This window comes from Nuphar pumila, chromosome 16 (genome assembly GCF_984573655.1).
Source record: "Nuphar pumila chromosome 16, dmNupPumi1.hap1.1, whole genome shotgun sequence".
Lineage (NCBI taxonomy): Eukaryota > Viridiplantae > Streptophyta > Magnoliopsida > Nymphaeales > Nymphaeaceae > Nuphar > Nuphar pumila.
The window spans coordinates 4471482-4492034 of record NC_143264.1 but is presented as its reverse complement, the minus strand read 5'-3'; the positions used below and the strand labels follow the sequence as shown (position 1 = coordinate 4492034).

The 20553-nt window shown below is 34.6% G+C and overlaps 1 protein-coding gene across 1 annotated transcript; it reads right to left on the bottom strand.

Annotated features, from left to right (window-relative positions):
- Window positions 1-559: 559 nt before the first annotated feature.
- Window positions 560-14982, bottom strand: LOC149812727 (uncharacterized). Its single transcript, XM_089992018.1, has 9 exons — window positions 14859-14982; window positions 14148-14333; window positions 12240-12369; window positions 12051-12131; window positions 11752-11939; window positions 3576-3671; window positions 3385-3478; window positions 1559-1696; window positions 560-914 (listed from the first exon to the last, which is right to left on the bottom strand). The coding sequence occupies exons 1-9, from the start codon at window positions 14979-14981 to the stop codon at window positions 811-813; spliced, it is 1140 nt and encodes a 379-aa protein (XP_089848144.1). The 5' UTR covers window position 14982; the 3' UTR covers window positions 560-810.
- Between the last annotated feature and the right edge of the window lie 5571 nt (window positions 14983-20553).

The window sequence follows — 20553 nt, the reverse complement described above, 5'->3', positions numbered from 1 at the left end:
TATATACATATATATATATATATATATATATATATATATATATATATATATATATGAACTGACATATTAGGCCCCATTTTCTCATTCAAACTCATAGTTTGAAATGTTTTATGATAGATCTGAACAGTTAGATGTGTTTAGCATGCTTGATTTAGTGAAAATTGACTCTTGAATCATATTTTTTTCAACAAAAAAATGTTCAACAAAAAAATGTACTTTTATGAGTAAAAAATTTTTGGTTCTTTCATAGCCATTGATTTTATATCACCAGAAAAACCTGTATACAGGTCAGATTCCGATTATCCAAAAGCAGGTTCCCACTAAACAAAACCTATAGATCACATCTATAGTGTTAGATGTGAGAAAAAATACCAAAAAAGCTACAATTTTGAGGGGGCAGAATAGATGTTTCTTTCCATTTGATTAATTGAGTGAGCCTGTTACTTCACCAAGATGGATTGAAATTCAGGATTCCGTGCAAGTCACTGAAGGCAAGCAAAGCAAGGATTATATAACCATAATGCAGCTGACATACTTTTTTTAAGCCATCAAAGGTACATATTTTACCAAACGGAGAGATCATCCAACACTTCAATATGTTACAAAAAGTGCTTTAATTGGACAGAAGCGCATCTAAAACTCCCATTAGGTAAAAATATGTTACATTTCAAACATGTATATTTGAATATGTATGTACATGAACTACCCAGTCAAAAATTTCACTGATATGCTACAAAGATAACAGCAAAATAGATTTCACAACTTCACATTGCAACATCTTCATTTTCCTTCCACGTGCTTGCAGTATGCTCATGAAAGTTCAATAATGACCTGCTCACACTTCTCTTCTAGTACCTTCACAGCTTCAGTGAATAGCACTTCTGGAGGCAATGCACCAGTTGACTCAATTGTGACTGCCAAGCAAAGCCATATAAGAATTAGTGTTTCTTTTCAATCTCTCCTGAATTTAGTTCAAAAGACCACAGTTCTTGGAGAGATTGTGTCAAGCAGACTCTTCTTATTCTAACTTATGACCAGATTACTGAACTGGAAATATCAGTCTGCACGCCTAATTAGAAATGGGCATGGTTGGTAACCTCCCGTGAGATTCAGAACCTCGTGCAAATGAGAGGATGAATTTCATTTTCACAACTAACAAAACATTAGAAAATGAAAATGAGAAACTGAATGTGATTTGAAATCACAAGGTGGAATATGTGATTTGAAATCACATGTGATTCCATCTCACGTGATTCCAGATGGATTGAAATTCCAAACATGAAATCACATCAGATGCAACCAAACATGAAATCATGGAGGCAAGAAGCAAGTCTGACAGAACTCATGCGAAGGTTCAGTGCACATCGGCTCACTGGGGGATCAGTACTGGCACCAATGACCATTCATTGACTTCCATGCATTTCAAGAGAACCTGCCAAAGTCCGCCAAAGGCCGGCGGTATATCCCTCCAAGTCTTTGTGAACCTTGACTCGGAGTCTCAGACTCAATCTAGGACAACTCAATGAGACAGTAACAATAGTGGGTCAATGCCACATACAGATAAAATGATCTTTGACACGACGTAGTTGCACAAGTTTCTCCCAATCAACCACAGGTGTCTCCTTTTCATCTTTACGGATGCACTCTCGGCACAGGGTGCAGGATCGTGGCCTGGAAACAACTGCCTTTTTGTTACCTGCTCATTTTCCAAGCACCTTGTCATGTCAATAGAAATTAGCGAATGCCAAGATACACTTGTAAAATTCATGAAAAGCACAGTAGGCACAGCATAATGAAATAGAATAATTAACAGTAATGGATGATTAAAGTTATGGCAACCATTGCTATCAACATAACAGGTCAAAAGAAAAACTACAAAGAAAACATCCAAATTGAGTAGTTAGTTTTTTTTTACCCTCTCTTTCACTTTTTCACACGACAAGCTTCTTCTCATAGAATACGGGCAATTTGGCTTCTCATGAACATCAGCAAGCACTTTGAAAATGAGTTGAAATTGTTAGAAACTATAAGGGGCATTTAAAAAATAGTCTAGGCTTCATCTGTATCTTTTTGACAAAACCAGCACTTGAGTGGAACACTCTATCTTCTTTTCAAGAAAACAGAAAACTTTCATATAAACAGAATGATTTACCGATATGACAAAGGTCTAGGTCAGAGATCCCTTTTTTGCCCTGTCAAAATACTTTAATTGCAAATAAACAAAAATGCAAACTTTCTTGCAGTACTTGGAAAAACATAAAAATAGAAATACATTAACTGGTATATGCCTTGTTCTTTGATTCATCAGTAAAACTGCAAGATAGCACCCCAGTAAAATTGCAATCCATGTCACACTCCATTTTTTGTCTCCCATTCCATGTCCCCTTATTTACAAGTAATATATGCATAAAAATGGGTGTCTCCCTGCAGCCACAGCTGTATATGTGTGATAGATTGCAATCAACCCTCAGTTAAGATGGATTTACTTTAACATCCAACCATCACATGAATCGTGCATGCAACAGCTATATAGGACAAGATATTTGAACTGTATCATTCAAAGACCAAACAACTTTTTGTATGTGCATGTATATGTTTGCGGGCTTAGAAACAGAGAAGAGAAACTTTATTAACATAAGAGATACAAAAGCAAGAGAGAGAAAGGAACAGAAACAACAGTGAACAGAGTATGCGGGAAAAACAAGCTAGGCATTCTTAATGTTCCACAAGATTGACAAGGTTCTGGATATAAGAGAGACAACTGCCAACAACTGCAAGCTTAATATGGTCCTAGTAAAGGTGCAGATAATCGATAGTTTGAGGTTCAACAGCCTAGAGTTAATATCTGGGCTTATACCATCAAGTTTGAACAGCATAAAATGCATAGTTACCTTCATATAATGGGGCTGACAAATCTAAATGCATTCTAAAGTTCTAAATCCCAAACTTAAAAAAAAAAATGAGCACCTACAGACAGGATCCAGATCTTCTGAATTTCCTTCTTTCTTTGAAGGTACAAATGTAAAATCATGTGCTGAGTCTTAATAATTTGTTACATTAGTTGCCCAACCATGAGCCCTTTTCTATCCTAACTGCGGACTCTTTCACAACCTGATCATATTGGAAAGCATTTGAATGAGTAGATAAAGATTATAAGGCTCCCACTAGCTTTATGAGAGAAATGCTGTCAAGACCCAATCTCTAGGCCACACCAAAGGACAAACGCAATAAATACATGCTGAAGCTTTATTTGCAAAACTCTTAGAGAGCACACTACATCAGAATACAGATTGTCAAATGACTCAAATCTATGGGCTTGTAACAACTGCCAAACTAATTGTGATAAAGAAAGTCCTCTAACAATCAATTAACAGCTCAACTGACCTTTACCCAAATCTTCAATATCAAAGACATTAACAGGGCATTTTTTCACAAGCTTTATAGCAGTATCTCCTTCAACATCTTCTAGCAACACAACCTTGCACAGAATACCAGAGTTAATGCGCCAAAATGTGGTGACAATTTCTTAAGGCCACTTAACATATAGGAGAGAAATACAAAGGCTATCGTTTTACCTCAGGAAGCATTCTATACCAAGCTGTAGCCACTGGTGACCACTTGGCATGAGTTTTTCCAATCCCCTTCACAGCATGGGCTTCAAGTTCAATAGCCTGAAAACAGAAATGGGTGTATTGTAGACAGAGTCCCACAAAGATCCACTGGAAAAGTTTATCAAGACAATGTTTATTTAAGAAGAATGTCAACAGAATCATCTTTATATTTCCTGTCCTCAAACCAAAAAATAGGAAAACACAAATAAATTTTGAATGATAACAAACAACGGCCAACTAAAGCTTACTTATATCCCAAATGAGCACACACTAAGCTTATTTACAACAACATGAACACAAGAATTTCCATTAGAAAAATAGAAAATATAAGTGCATGTCGTTTGAATGTGTGTGAATACATAAAATCATTTTTACCAATAACTCAGCATAGCACAAAAAGGGGATGTCATGCGCTGCACCAAACTGAAAAGAACTCTCTCTCTCTCTCTCTCTCTCTCTCTCTCTCTCTCTCTCTCTCTCTCTCTCTCTCTCTCTCTCACTTATACAATTTGATGCACAAAAAATTGGTGCACAGTTTTTTGCATGATAAGGAATATGTATGATACTGAGCATAAACAAGATCAGAGTATGTCCAACCTAGACCAATTGAAGATGTATGTCAAGTAGGAAGTCATTCTTATGCAAACTCAGTCATATGTGCGGCCAACATCCTCATTTTGGTTAAATAGTAATATGTTTGTGCATGGCACGAAAGAATAATGGATTCTACTATAGTGCTCGATTATGAGTTAAACATATAACATCAACTAGTACAAGTTGGTAGTAAGCATTCCGTCTACTTATCATAAAACTTAAACATTTATAATTAGATAAAAACTTGTTTAGTTTTTGCCCTTTAAGTAAACACAAACTTGTCAGAAAACTATACATGGATTTCAATTTCACAATTTGAAAAAAAAACATAGGTTTAAGAGTGTATACATGCAAAATATTATCATATTTAAATGATATATGTTTGTTCAATTTGCAATTTCAAATACACCTGCAAAAAAAAGTTGAATTAATCACATGTCCTACTTATTTTATGAGCACAACATTGGCACAAAAATAAATTATAACTGATTTTAAAGGCAAAAATATGCTCAATTTTGAGTGTCCTAAAAACATTTATATGCACTAATATATATATATGAGATATATAATACCTTTAATTTTTGACGTGAGAATATAAGTGACCCTTTGCTTGCTAATTTTGCCTCAATTTCACAATAGACTTCCAAACCTCCACAACAAGTCTATTATCGACATTATAGTGCATCTTGTTGTCTTTCATGTTGAAAACAAACAAGCTTATCGACTTTAACTGTTCATCAATATAATCTATAAGCAAGCAATAAAGATTTTTCTATAACTCAATTAAAAAATATATATTTAATCTATTTAATAATCAATATAGATGTACCTTAAAGAGTACTACAAATGAAAATAAGAAAAGTCCAACCATGAAGCTTGAACTTATATAATTGGTTAAGTGATTGTTTTTCGTCGTTACCCAAACAGCCTTTCAATAGCCTCATCAAATAACGTGACTTTCATGATTCATATCTTATCAGTTAATATTGCAACAATAAAGAACTTGAAAAAATTGAATTAAAAGTTAAAATTTTTTATAAAATAAAAGGATACAATACATACAAATCAACATGGTGATTCGTTAATTTTGTGGTATTAGTTTGATGTCCACAATGAGTGCATATCAAAGCATTATTAGGGAAAGCTTCAACTATTTTCTTGCATTTAGCACAAGATTGAAATGATCCTGATTTTAATTTGATTATGCTTGTTAGTCTTCTGATAATACAATTATTTGATTGATTTTGTAGATTGCACACATGTACTTTTTGCAACCAATCAACGTCACATACTTCTTTAAATGGCAAAATCTTTTGAGAAGTCGACTTCATTTGCATGACCTTAAAATTTTATTAAATTAAATATTCATGTATGACAATTGTATATAGTATATATATATATATATATATATATATTATAAAATAAATTGTATTTCAATGTCCTACCACTTATTTATTGTTATAGTTTCAATGCCCATAGGATGCATTTGTTTTTAACTATGATACTAAGCATTTTAACAAACTCTTTAGTTGAAAGTGTTAGAATAAATTAATTCATTGTTCTGAAAAAATAGTGTACTAGCAAACAATTGAATCTTGGCATTTATCAAAATGATGATTATTGGATGCCTATCATCAAGCATATGTAGCAAATGATCGACATAAATTAAATCTCATTTCAAAGTAGCCTTGATCAATGTATCACTAAAAAACAATAATATTAATCAATTAAATCAATATTTCATAAAATTCTTGAGATAGTAAAAGAAAACATGATATATTTGGTATGAGTTTCACATATGTTTCATTTATTAATGTTATTTCTCAAGAAGGTATACCATTTGGCATGGATTTCTCGATTTCAATAAATGCTAAAATATACAATCACATCTGCATATAGAAAATATCAGAAAATTAGTCTTTCATTAAGAAAAAGAAAACACATATAAACATTTAATTGTTACAAAAATTTAAAATATAAAAATATTTGTTGCCTTTATACATACCTAAGTATATTGAAGTATTTGATGTTACGCAATTTATTTTTACCAAATTGCTTTTTGAATATGTAAAACTTAAGTAATCACCTTCAGTATTTTAAATGATAATATTAATTGTGAATTTTTACTCAAATACTATCAATAATTCCAAAATCAGAGTTGGGGGTTTGTTTCTCTAACTTCAAAGTTTGATACAGAATAGATTTTCTCTTCCAATAATTCATTATACAACTTATTTATTCTATTATCGAAATGAACACCTTCAATAATAAAATCCTACAATAGTTGTTTGAAAATTGCCATTTTGTGGGAATGTATTGAGAGATAATAAAATAAAATATATAGTATGATAAAAAAATATTACAAATCTATTTTTAAAAAAGTGCAATAGAGTTTTGTGTGGACTTACCTTATTATCTTTGAAAACATATCTAAAGAATTTTCCTATTCAACCTCTTACAATATGACCCTTATGTAACAACTGTTAAATTGTATATAACATACATAGATATGTATGTATATATATTATGTACATATACATATATGTGTCATATGCTAAGTCACAGGGACTCAGCAAAGCAGGTGCCGCACGCGGGTGCAGCACCGGGTGAGGTCAACACGACCCTAGGTGCGGTCAACACACTGAAGGTCATTTAGGTCCAATTTTTAGACTAAATTTTTTTTTTCGCTCGATGAAAAGCGAGTGAGAGAAGAAGGATTAGGGCAAAATCCTCCTGAAGCCGATGCTGATGCCGACGATCTCCGGCCGCTCCTCCTCAGTTCTCATGTATGTCTCCTTCCGACTTGCTCTCTCTCACTCTCTGACACTCTCACGGTCTCTCTTCTCTCCGTCACTCTCACTGTCTCTCTCATAGTCTCTCTTTTCTCTGTCACTCTCACTCGCTCTTCGTCACTCTCACTGTCTCTCTTCTCTCTGATTGTATTATACGTGGGTCATTAGTATCTAGGGTTTTTAACTTTTTATTAATAGGCTTTTTGGACATTTCAAAATTTTTTCAATAATATTATTGGGGGTTTTGGGCATTCCGAAATTTTTTCAATAATGTTATTTGGGGGTTTGGGCATTCCGAAATTTTTCAATGAATTGATGATGCTATAGAGGTATATAGTTAATGAAATTTGTATTTATTTTTGGGGGATCTTTGACTATTTGATTTTAGGGCTTTTGATTCTATGCTAAAATGGATTTTGTGGAGCTTCTTGATTTTTTATTTCGTTTACAATCTATTTTAGTAGTTGCTTATGCTTGATGACTTAAGGTCAAATGTTACTTTCATCTTTTTTGAAAAGTCGTTCTATCAACCATTGCTTAAAATGTGTTGCTATGTTATGGGCATGTAATGGGTTTAATTTATTTGTTATGGGATTAATTCATTATCTAAGTTCAGTTCATAGGATTATAAGATCTACCAAGTTACAGAAGTTATTGATTTGTCAATATTTTAAGGTGCAGTTGCTCACTTTCCTGTTTCAAGAAACACAAGGTATTCTCTTCATTCAAGTTCTTTTGCTGGTTGCTCTTGGTACAGGTGTATGCTTATATGAGTTTGTACTCGATTTTAGTTTCTGTTGCGTGGTCATAATTCTGCTGCAGTTTGTTTCATAACTCATTTAATGACACATGCTGTGGAAGGTTTAATGTTAGAAATATGAAGTTACATTGAATCACTCAAGCATGTATATGTTCATATAACCTGGTTAATGTACCCCTGTTTTGACCAGTCCAAGACATATAGTTGACTAAGAAAATGGTCTATCTGACTATGCCAACCTTGAAACTGTCAAGATTCCCTTATATATATATATATATATATATATATATATATATATATATATATATATATATATATATATATATATATATATATATATATATATATATATATATATAGTGTTACTGTTGTTAACTGCTAAAACTTCAAAATTATATATATGTACATTTTTGCCCTGCCGCACCCCGCACCCAAGGTTTTTTAAAGTGCCACATCCCCGCACCTGAACACGCACCCATGTGACTTAGGTCATATATATATATATATATATTGTAACTAAGTATTAGGTTAGTTAGTTTAGTTAGCTTTATTTTGGTCTATTTGAACTAGACAACATAATGTTGACTAGTCAAAATAGAGACGTTGGAGTAGGTCCAACGGCTTGGACCAGCTCCAATGTCTCTTAGGTATTCTATGATGTGAATAAAAAGGGTAGAAACCCCTCACTTGTAACAATGCATTTTGTTGCATTTCTTTGATCAATAAAATAATATTTTTTATCTCTTTTGTGAGAATACCCCTTTGAGGGTATTGTGTGTGAACTCCTTTGTGAAGAAGCATAGTTTCTTCTTGACAAAACAATATAGAGTTGGCCATGAGAAAAAATGATTTTGGAAGATGTACGCCAACATTTTAAAGTATTTGTCTTTGTGATTCATTAATGGTTATTACAACAGCAAGCTTAACTAAAAATTGTTTCTTTTTAGCTTGAAGAATAATTTACTTTCTTCAAGTCAAAACAAAGAAATGCATGGTACGAAAATTCTTGTTTCTTTATGATGTCCAGTAGCTATCTTTGCATCTATAATATTAGACTTAAAATATCTATATATTAATATCGTACCATTACATAATTCAATTGATTAATTGAGATTCTTTAGCAGCATAATAGGGCAACTACGTTTAACTCAAATATATAAGAAGGCATGCAATTTGGAGTTATAGAATTCATCAATTCTTGTTGGTATAAATGTTGGCTATCTTTTGAAATTGAATCATAACTAAAGTATTCAACTTCCTTTTCAAGAAATGATCTCAACACCTCTAAGTTTATGGTATTAGCATAATCATTTCTTATGGTTAAAATTACACGATTTATCAATCATTTGCATTCCCTGTAATAGAAGAAAATATCATATTAATTAATTATGTAATTTTATCAGCATCATTTTCATGATGAATAACTATTTGTTGAGAAAGTTCAATCAAGTCATTATATGATTGGTTCTCGATCATCCCCTACCCTTAGAATAACATAAAAAAAACTGAATATTCAATAGCACAAATGTTTTAGCAAAGCTGCAAAACAATCATTTTTCTATAGAGTAAGCAAATGCAAGGACTGACCCAAGTACATGTTTATTTAATAGTTGATATTTTAAGTCCATTTTTGCTCTAAATATCCTTTTTTCTATAGAGTAAGCTAATATTTTGATATTTCTATATGCAAATGCGATTGTATTAACATTTGTTGGAATCGAGAAATCAATGTCAAATGATAGACCTTTTCGAGAAATAACATTAATAGATGAAACATACGTGAAACTCATACCAAATATATCATGTTTTTTACCATCTCAAGAATTTTATGAATTATTGATTTAATTGATTAACTATTATTGTTTTTTTAGTGACATTGATCAAGGTTATTTTTAAAAAAGATTTAATTCATATTGATCATTTGTTGCACCTGCTTGATGATAGCGGCACAAAAAATAGTCATTTTCACATGTCAAGATTAAAAAATCTAGGATCCTATGGACATTGAAACTACAACAATAAATAAATAGTAAGACGTTGAAATAAAATTTATTTTATAGCATATATATATATACTATATACAACAATAAGACATAAATATTTAATTTAAAAAAATTAGGGGCATGCAAGTGAAGTTGTCTTCTCAGAAGATTCTATCATGTAAAGAAGTATGAAGCGTTGATAGGTTACAAAGAGTACATATGAGAAATCTATAAAATCAATTTCACAGTTGTACTTTGGAAAGATTGACAAATGTAATCAAATCAAAATCAGGATCATTTTAATATTGTGCAAATAACAATAAGAGAGTTGGAGCTTCCCCTAATAATCCTTTAATATGTACTCATTATGGAAATCAAATTAATACTGCACATTAAGATATCACTATGTTGATTAATATGTATTGTATCTTTTTATTTTATAAAACATTACAACTTTTAATTCATTGCTTTTCAAGTTCTTCACTATTGCAATATTAACGGACACGATAGGAACCTCAAAAGTCACGCTATTTGACGAGACTATTGAAAGGTTGTTAACTTGTTTGGGAAAACGATGAAAAGCGACAACATAACTAATTGTATCAGTTGGAGCTTATACGACTTCTCTTATTCCCATTTGTAATAGTCTTCGAGTCATGTATATATTAAATAGATTAAACATGTTTTTTTATTGAGTTATAGAAAATCATTATTGCTTGCTTGTGGATTATATTGATCAACACTTAAAGTCAACAAACTTGTTTGCTTTCAACATAAAAGACAACAACATAAAAGACAACAAGATACACTGTAATGTCGATAATAAACCTGTTGTTATGGAGGTTTGGAAGCCTATTTGGGAAATTGAGGCAAAATTAGCAACGGATCGCCTACTTTCTCACTTCATATTATATATCTCATATATATATAAATGCATAAATGTCATTAGGACACTAAATATTGATCATATATGTGCCTTCAGAATAGGTTATAATTAATTTTTGTATCAATGTTGTGTTCAAAATAAGTAGGACATGTGATTATTTTTTTTATTTGCAAGTGTATTTGAAATTGCAAAGTGAACAAACATGTATCATTTGAACATTATAATATTTTGTATGTATATACTCTTACAATCATTGTGTTTTTTCAAATTGTGAATTTGAAATCCATGTATAGTTTGCAGGCAAGTTTGTGTTTACTTAAAAAGCAAAAAACTACACAAGTTTTTATTTAATTATAAATGTTTAAGTTTTATGAAATAAAGATAAAATGTTTGCTAGTTGCAACCAACTTTCACTAGTTGATCTTATATGTCTAATTTATAATTGAGCACTATAGTAGAATTCATTATTCTTTCACGCAATGCACAAACAAATTATTAATTAACCAAAATCACAATGTAGGTCATACAAATAAACAAGTTGCATAAGAATGACTTGGAGATCCTATTACGACCTCCTCAATTGGTCTAGGTTGAGTTCGACAAGTAAAAATGAAGTATGATTCTGATCCTGCTTCTTTATGCTTGGCATCATATATCTTCCTTACAACAACAACAACAACAACAATTACGCCTTCATCCCAAAACAATTGGGGTCGGCGATATGAACCAAAAAAGAAAATCATCATATATCTTCCTTATCATGCAAAAAAACTTTGCACCAATTTTTTATGCATCAAATTGTCTAGGGGAGAGAGAGAGAGAGAGATGGAAAAGAAGAAGAAAAAATGAGAGGTTCATTAAGGTTTAATGTTATTTAGGCACAATATATTTGCACTCAAACCATCTTTTGTCTAAATTAAAAAATTGCCAAACTCTCTCTCTCTCTCTCTCTCTCTCTCTCTCTCTCTCTCTCTCTCTCTCTCTCTCTCTCTCTCTCTCTCTCTCTCTCTCTCTCCAGTTTGGTGCAGCACACAAGCACATTACTAGTACATATAAAAGCATTATATGAATCCCCTTAACTACTACCAACTACAATTTGTAGAACCACAAGTTGCAGTATTACTACCTGACCAGGCCCAAGCTTAGAAATGATAATGTCAGGATGCTTAACAGTGATTGGATTGCTCAAAAATTCAGGCAATATTCTTTGATCACAACTAAATGAAGTGTATGTTTTCGGCTTTGAAGATGAATCTGACGTCTCCTTCTGAAATTCACTCCCATTAGACAGCCACTGAAGTTGATCAGACTTCACTGTAGAAGTAATGAAATCACAAATTATTGCCAATTTTACACACGACTGAATTTGCCAAAAGGAAGTACTGAAGGGGGAAAAGGAACTATTGCAATCATATCTTAACACACCTGTCAATCGAGGATCACCTCTTTTACATTTTACGTCCAATTTGAAAACGATTGTGTTCTTTTCATTAGCAACATCATTTTCTGCCAAGAAAAAATGAACTTGTTTATGGGATATAAGATTGTAAATTCATGTTTGCAAGTGCATACATCCACAAAACCTGATAAAATACAATGGTTTAGTGACAATACCTGACAAATACTCAAATAATTGTGGGTCTACTTTAATGGGTATTAAACCTAATCTATGTGATAGTACTTCATCTTGAACCACCGATGTATTATTTGCAATGAGGACTTTTTCAATAGCCATAGTTGGAACCTACAATCAAAGAAAGATTTATGAGAAACTTGAGATCAAACAAGAACGGCACAATAAACTTTGACACGGAAGAATCCAAAATTTATAACCACAGATGATGAACACACACATAAAAACAACTTTTATTTTTTAATCTTCACCTGTTGGAAACATAAAATGTGTTGTGCTCAAAAAACAAAAAAAAAGAAAAAGAAAAACTAAAACATATGAATCCAAAGACATATTCAAACATCCAAAGACAGTTTAGAAAATTCGGTAAAAGCAATACCTGAATGCTAAAAGTACAATCTGCCTTACACACTTGATCAACATAAAATTCAAGTCTTGTGCAACCATCAATTAGACATTGATAGCACAACCTAAATGACACAATATTGAGATATGCGTTTTAATTTTTAGTACAAAAAATATGATAAACAGAGTCAATTTAGAGCTTGTAATTCCCTGAGTCAAGTAAAACCCTAAGATCGTTGTCAATTCATAAACAATTTTTCAACTCATATGACTTGGATGAATTCATAATCTCAAGAGAGATTATGCAAAAAGTATAACTTAGCATACACTATAGGAGTAAATCCAAAAGTCATGGTTTTGGGTGAAATTTCATGTTTGTCAGAGTACACTCTGATTCTAAATGTGACATGTGAAATGTGGCACACAACATTATATGGGAAACCACCATCCATCAATGACTAAATATTGAGAGACCAACTCAACAATCACAATCATGCTTTAAGTTAAATCCAAAATGTAGTTATCAACTTCTAACCACATTCATAAGCCATGAGTTACAAAAAACTGGAACATAATGTATGTAATTGTCATCCATTTTAAAAATGCATTGGATTCTAGCAGTTTGTAAATGATGAAAAGCCCACTCAACAATAACACAAGTATTCCTCTTGTTAGCTGTCCTCAATTTTGGAGATTGACTGTAGTTACCCATGCAAAGCACCACATCACTAGTTTCAGCTCATAGAGGGTGCTGCTGATCAGCTATTCTACTCTACTCTTTATGTAATTGACCAAAAAGTAGGAATCAATCTCAATTTTGACAATCAAACAGGTATTGTCCACTTTGACGGAACATGTCAACGATGGGAGTTTACAAAACGAGTCATCACTACCAAACCACTGTTCATCACCACTAACATGGCTGCTGCACTCGTGAGAGCTGCTTAAAGCGCCTACTACACGAAGGGAGTCCCTGCAGCTCATTGAGTCTATCATTACTGCTATGGAACGAGACCCTTCACCACCACTATAGCAGCGGTTAGAGAACGAGCCCACCTCTTCACTAAGGGCCTCCTTCACATAAGGTATTGCCATCGATCAAAAAGAATTTACTAGGCCCAAGAAGGACCTCCACTCAAGGACTTTGGTGGATTGTTCCCACTCCTCTATGACCTTGACTTTTTCCCTATCCATCGACCCCACCTCCTATACAATGCCCTAAGAAAAGTCTTTATGGCTGGGCAGAATATGTAGCAGAAGGCATTTCCTTCCTACTTCTGACAATACTAACATGAAGTTAATCCCAATTACAGATGCAAATCAAACAAATTCAGCTTCAGAACACAAACAACAAATACTTGGCTTTGCAAACGACACAATGGTTCAGGAACTGATAAACATGATAAGACATATATTTCAGATGCATGCCCTAATGCAGTTTACCATCAAGGAGACAAACTGAAAGAAGCTCAAAAAAACTCAATACAACTAGTAGATTCACAATTGCGGCAATTTCAGAATAACCATGATAATTTGCAACAGACCTCGGCAATGAGGATCCTTCTGAACGCATTAGCCAGTGACGCGTCGATCCCAATCATATCAAACTCAATCATGTCCTCTGTAAGTTTAGTTATCTCCACTCTAAAATCTTTGCAGAATCTATCAACTCCCTTACTGTTATCGATGTCCATCATCGCGTATGCTCCAGAATATTGTATGCCTTCTGTCTTCGCATACCAACATAACATTTTCACACAAAAAAATGAAATTCATAGACGACAAATAAATATAAAACAAAAAATGTAGAAGAGAAAATTACACATTTTAACAATAAAAACAACCAATAACTTTTCAAATCGATAGCCAATCTATCAACAATAGAAACAAAATACTGTAATTTATAATTTTTATAAAATATAACTAAGACCAAAACAAGAGAAAATATCCGAAACCGTAAAAAAATACAAAATCACAAGAAACACTTAAACTAATAGAACCTAAAAAAATACCAACAAAGAAAACTAAAACTAAAAAGTGAAAAAACGAAAGAAAAAATCAAACCCATATAAGCAAATCAATCAAGAAACCAATCTTAATAAACCAATTGAAAAAAAAGGAAAATCTTCAACTTTTACCCTATTTCAAAAAAAATGCAATCACATAACAGGCCACGAAACTCAAAAATCCTACTCCAACAGACACCCAAAATAAAATTAAAAAACACAAATAAAAAATAAGCGAAATTTTCTTACATGAATGGGAGCGTCAGAGGCGCAGATGACGCGGGTCCTCTGGAGCTCGAGATGCTCCGGCAACTGCCCCATTGGGACGTCCGGCATGTCCAGAGCCGAAACCCTAGCCGTCTTGTCCCCCATTCTCTCTCTCTCTCTCTCTCTCTCTCAGCCCTGCTTAAATCCTAGACTGTTTAAACCCCATTTCTGATTTCCCTAATGAATCTAAAAGGGGTCGGGTATGCATATCGGGTCGGATGCAATTTGGGAATAGTAGTGGTCCGGCTTGTGATGGATCATGGGTAGGGGTGTCAATGGGTCGGGTTTGACCCAAAACCGACCCGTGCCAAACCTATAGGGACAGGTGATAAACAAAGAGGTCCAATTAGAATCCGGGCCAGACTTAAAGGATCCGATTAATATATGGAGCTGGGTATGGTTTATGAAATTTCATACCAGACCCGGGCCCGACTCGAGTTACCAAATAAGATCCGAAACTTTTCAATATAAAAAAGATAAAAGAATATTATTTTATGGGGTATGGTCCAGGTCTAGTTCATATAATCCTTATAGGGTCAAAGCATGATTTCTCTTATAGTAGATCCATTCGGACCTCAGTCCGAACTCGGTACTAACATCTCAAATCAAACGTGGGTTTGGTCCCACCTGAATCCGAACCAAACCTCACCCGTTGACACCCCCCTAATCATGGGTGGATTTCGAATCTCTCTCTCTCTCTTGCCTAAACCCTAGCCTGCTGAAACCCACTTATGATTTCCTTATTGAATCTAAAATGGGTTGGTTTTGTATATCGGGTCTCATGCAATTGGGGCCATTGTAGTAGTCTGGCTTGTGATAGGTCATGGACTCATGGGTGGATTTCGAATCGGGTCATGACAATACAGGGTATGTTTGCATCCCAGGCATCCTGGACGAAAGCGTCTGGGATGCAAGAGTTGGCAGTAGGGATGTCAACGGTTCAGATTCGGGTCGGATGTGTCCAATTCCGGATTCAGCTGTTGGGATGTTGGTAAAGAGAATTTGGATTTGGATTTGGAGTCAGATGATGAAAAGATCACATCAAATCTGGTTTTTACATGTAACCATATTCTGATATTGAAAGATTCAGCAAAAAATCAAAACCATATCCCCATCTGATTGTAATTGGACGTAGTTTTGGCTTACCAAATCTGACTAAAAATGAGTCGGGTTAGCAGATAAAATCTGATCCATTGACATCCCTAATTGGAAAGGGGTGGGGTATTGGGATGCAAGAGTCTTGCATTAGATTAGGGGTGTGGGACCCACTAAGAAGTGATGCAGTTGTCTCAGCAGACGGTTGAGTCTTGCCAATCAAACGTGTGGGCTTGGGGTGAAGGTGCTGACCCCTTCACCCTAGGTTCTACTCTCACCGAGGATGCCTTTAATTGTGGGCTCCATAAGAGTTTTGGTGTAGGTGACTCTACTCGGGGTTTACCTCACAGGAGGGTGGGCTCATCAAGTGGTTCGGTTCTAGGCGAAGGTTCCTTGTCATAAAAAAAAAAACCATACCCTGGACACAGCAGTTGAAGACAACTCGTCCTGGACTGATGCATCCAGGACAGAATTGTCACACCCACTGGGGTGCCACAATAGTGCCCAGCTGTCCCATAAACATTTTCAAAATTGGTCGATTTAGTTCAGAATCAGAATCAGAATCCCTGAATCATTTTGAAAATCAATTCAGGGTCCGATATGATTCTGACAACACTGCATTAGTGTTAAAACCAATGTTGTCGGTATCGGAATCGGACACCTAACGATTCCGGTGAATCTGTCGATACCGATTCTCAAGTGAATTGTTCAGATCAAAAAATGTTACGTGTCAATCAAAACGTGACACGTGTTAAAGCTATTAAAAATTAATTTTAAATTATTATTCATATTTACTAAAAATAGCCGATTTAGGTCAGTATAGTATCGAATTTCTGGCGAATACATGTGGGCCGATTCAGGCTGATACGCACCGATACTGACAACACTGGTTAAAACAATAGAAATCATGTAAAAAAATAGTGGAATCATAAAATTAAGAGGGAAACTCATATCCATTTTGTTCCTTTCAAAACCTAGTTTACTTCACAAACAAGAAAACATTACTAAATCTCTTTCTAAATTTTCTATGAAAGCCCTTTGATGGTGTTGCCAAACAAGAGGATTCCACATAAATTTTTTCATAACTTTTAATCCTTGACTCCTGGGTCATTTTCAACAACTGAGGTTGAATGAGATGGCTGGATGATCGGGTCTTACTATCATATCCCAAGGGTTTCAAGTTCAAATCAATGTTGTATCGGTCTCAATCCTGTATCGTTTGAACGACGATTCAGGTGAATCAATCAATACCAATGATACTCAAGCGAATCGGTCAAAAACTAATTTAAAAATATTAAGTGTGAATCAGAACGTTATACATGTTAAAACTATTAAAATAACATTAAAAATAATTGAGTATTTTTTACATTTATTAAAAAATAGCCAATTCAAGGGTGAAGCGTATTGTTTTTCTGCTGATGCAATACGTATCGGTCAAGAGACCTAGTCGTGTTGGCTTTGCCTGATGTACTTACCGTCACTGTCCCGGCAGCATAAAATTTGGTGAGCTTACCCCTTGCCCCTAGGGAGTCGTCACGCTTCAGCTTGCACAAGGAGTGACACCCATGGGATTTGAACCTAGAAAACCTGCCTAGCAGCCTAGGTCCCATCCCACTATGCCAAACCCCTTTGGGGCATACAAAAGCTTCTTCTCTTCCAAGGTTTTTAGTACTTCTTGTGGTCCACAAACGTTGTTTAACATTAAAGAAGCAAACATTCCTACACCCCCCAATGGCAGAATGTTTTCTATTAAAAAGTATATCTTTTAGAAAAACTCTTTCAGCGAAAAAGTCTCTTAATTGAAAGGGTCGAAAAAAACATACGAATTTTCCCACTTTGTATCACTTTTCCTACATCTTTCTCACTTTCAAATGTAGTGCCTTAAACAATAATGTTAAAAAGGCAATACAACACCTATACACCAAATCAATATCACTGCCATTTAGCATACAGAAGAAGAAGCACATTCTTTTTCCTCTCCAAAAAATTGAGATCTATGTTTCTGTTCCAAGTACCCCATCTTTTAGGGCATCTCATTGAACAACCATATCAAATAGGCACAGTTCTTCAGTTTTTCTTGACAGAGTTGCATATCAACCCCAAACTAAAGGTCTTTAAAACCCATACAGATACGCAGGATCAAAAGATTTTGTTTGTTTCTGAAATTTGTTTATTTTTTTTTTGGAGAAGTATATGATAGCAAAGAAGGAAGCTAAAAAAGTTGTTCGAAACGCGAGGGCTAAGGTATATAAGGAGGTTTATGACAAGTTGGATACCAAAGAAGGCGAGAAGGATATTTATAGGCTTGCAAAGATGAGAGATAGGAAATCGAAGGATTTGGGTATGGTTAGATGTATCAAAGATGAAACGCAAAGGGTTTTAGTCAAAGATGAGGAGATTAAGGAGAGATGGAAAGATTATTTTGATAAGCTTTTTAATGATAGTCATGCTCAAGATCTTGGAGACTTCTCCATTCCTTTTCATGAGATAAATCGTGACTTCATGCGCAAGATTCAAAAGAAAGAAATTGCAGAGGCTTTGAAGAAAATGAAATCAAGAAGGGCAGTTGGCCCAGATGGTATACCTATCGAGGCTTGGAAATGCTTGGGAGAGAAAGGTTTAGAATGGTTGACAAATCTTTTAACTTGATTTGGCGAACAAATAAGATGCCTAATGAGTGGAGGAAGAGTACTTTGGTGCCTTTATATAAGAATAAGGGTGATATACAAAATTGCACAAACTATCGTGGTATAAAACTCATGAGTCATACTATGAAACTTTGGGAGAGGGTGATTGAGTCTAGGTTGAGGAAGGTTGTCATGATATCGGAGAATCAATTTGGTTTTATGCCTGGAAGATCAACTATGGAAGCTATACATCTTCTTAGACAACTTATTGAAAGATATAGAGAGAGGAACAAAGATTTGCATATGGTTTTTAGTGATTTAGAGAAGGCATACGATAGAGTACCTAGGGACGTTCTCTGGTGGACAATGATGAAGAAAGGTGTTTCTCTCAAGTACATTAGTATAATTAAAGATATGTATGAAGGAGTAGTAACCAATGTCCGCACTTGTGGAGGGGTGACAACCAATTTCCCGATAACGGTTGGGTTACATCAAGGATCTGCTTTAAGCCCTTTCCTATTTGCAATAGTGATGGATGAGCTTACGAGATCAATTCAAGAAAATGTACCGTGGTGTATGTTGTTTGCTGATGATATTGTTTTGATTGATGAGTCTAGAGCTGGGGTTAATGCTAAGTTAGAATTATGGAGACAGACATTGGAAGCTAGAGGTTTTAAGTTGAGTAAGAGTAAGACTGAATATATGGAATGTCGGTTTAGTAAGCAACGAAGTAGTGATGGGAGTGTAGTGAAGCTTGGTGAGCAAGATATACCGGTGAATGATTATTTCAAATATTTGGGATCCATCATTCAAAAGTATGGAGAAATTGATGGAGATGTAAATCATAGGATAAAGGTTAGGTGGATGAAATGGAAAAGTGCTACTGGAGTGCTGTGCGATCGTAGAATGCCATTGCGGTTGAAGGGAAAGTTTTACAGGAAGACTATTAGACCCGCTTTAATATATGGTACGGAATGTTGGGCTGCCAAGAGACATCATATTCAAAAAATGAGTGTAGCTGAGATGCGGATGCTTAGATGGATGTGTGGAAATACAATAAAAGATAAGATTCGGAACGAAGAGATACGTAAGAAGGTAGGTGTTGCACCCATTGAAAATAAGATGCGAGAGAATCGTTTACGGTGGTTTGGACATATTCGGCGAAGGCCTAATGATGCTCCAGTTAGAAGGTTGGAGAAATGGGAAAATATATTAGTTAAAAGAGGTCGGGGTAGGCCTAGGAAGACTTGGATGAAGATGATAGGAAAGGATATGAATGCTTTGAACCTCACCGAGGACATGGCGTTGGATAGAAATGATTGGAGGAAAAGGATTCATGTGGAAGACCCAAAATGAATTTCTTTTTTGGTTCATATCGCTGACCCCAATTGTTTTGGGATGAAGGCGTAGTTGTTGTTGTTGTAGAGAGAGAGAGGGAGTCATGGACTCATCACTGACTGCTACCTATGCCTCACGCCATGCTGAAAAACCGTTGCCGATGCCTGATGCCACCTCATGCAGAAAAACACCACCAGAGAAAGGGGGGCTAGGGTTTCGGACTTTAGAGGTGCAGAGACAAAGCAAAGGGAAAGACACTGGTCGGGAGGGGCTCATTGTTGAAGTACAAAAGAAAGAAATTAAGACAAAAAGAAAAAGATAAACATCACGGTATTTTAAAAATACAGCGATATTTTATCAAGAAAGTTATTTTCGCGAGATTTTGAATTTCTTGACAGAAGAAAGAATTTTTTGCAATTCATCATCAAATATTAACCTCCAAATTCCCAAGTAAATTATTCTCCACTGCAATTCTTCATCAAACATTTAGCTCAAAATTCAAAATTTTTGCTATTAACAAGCTGCATTGATCTAAGGGGCACTATTTTATTCACGCAAACAAAGGGTTGTTTTATGTGCCTCAACTGGCAATGCAAACTTATGAGTGACTTTCCATG

Bases quoted from the DNA above. Each gene is read 5' to 3' on its own strand.
- LOC149812727 (XM_089992018.1), bottom strand. From the start codon at position 14,981: ATGGGGGACAAGACGGCTAGGGTTTCGGCTCTGGACATGCCGGACGTC. The intron at 14,334-14,858 runs GTAAGAAAATTT...TGGTATGCGAAG, and splicing joins CCTCTGACGCTCCCATTCAT to ACAGAAGGCATACAATATTC. The intron at 1,697-3,384 runs GTCAGTTGAGCT...GAAAATGAGCAG, and splicing joins TATTGAAGATTTGGGTAAAG to GTAACAAAAAGGCAGTTGTT.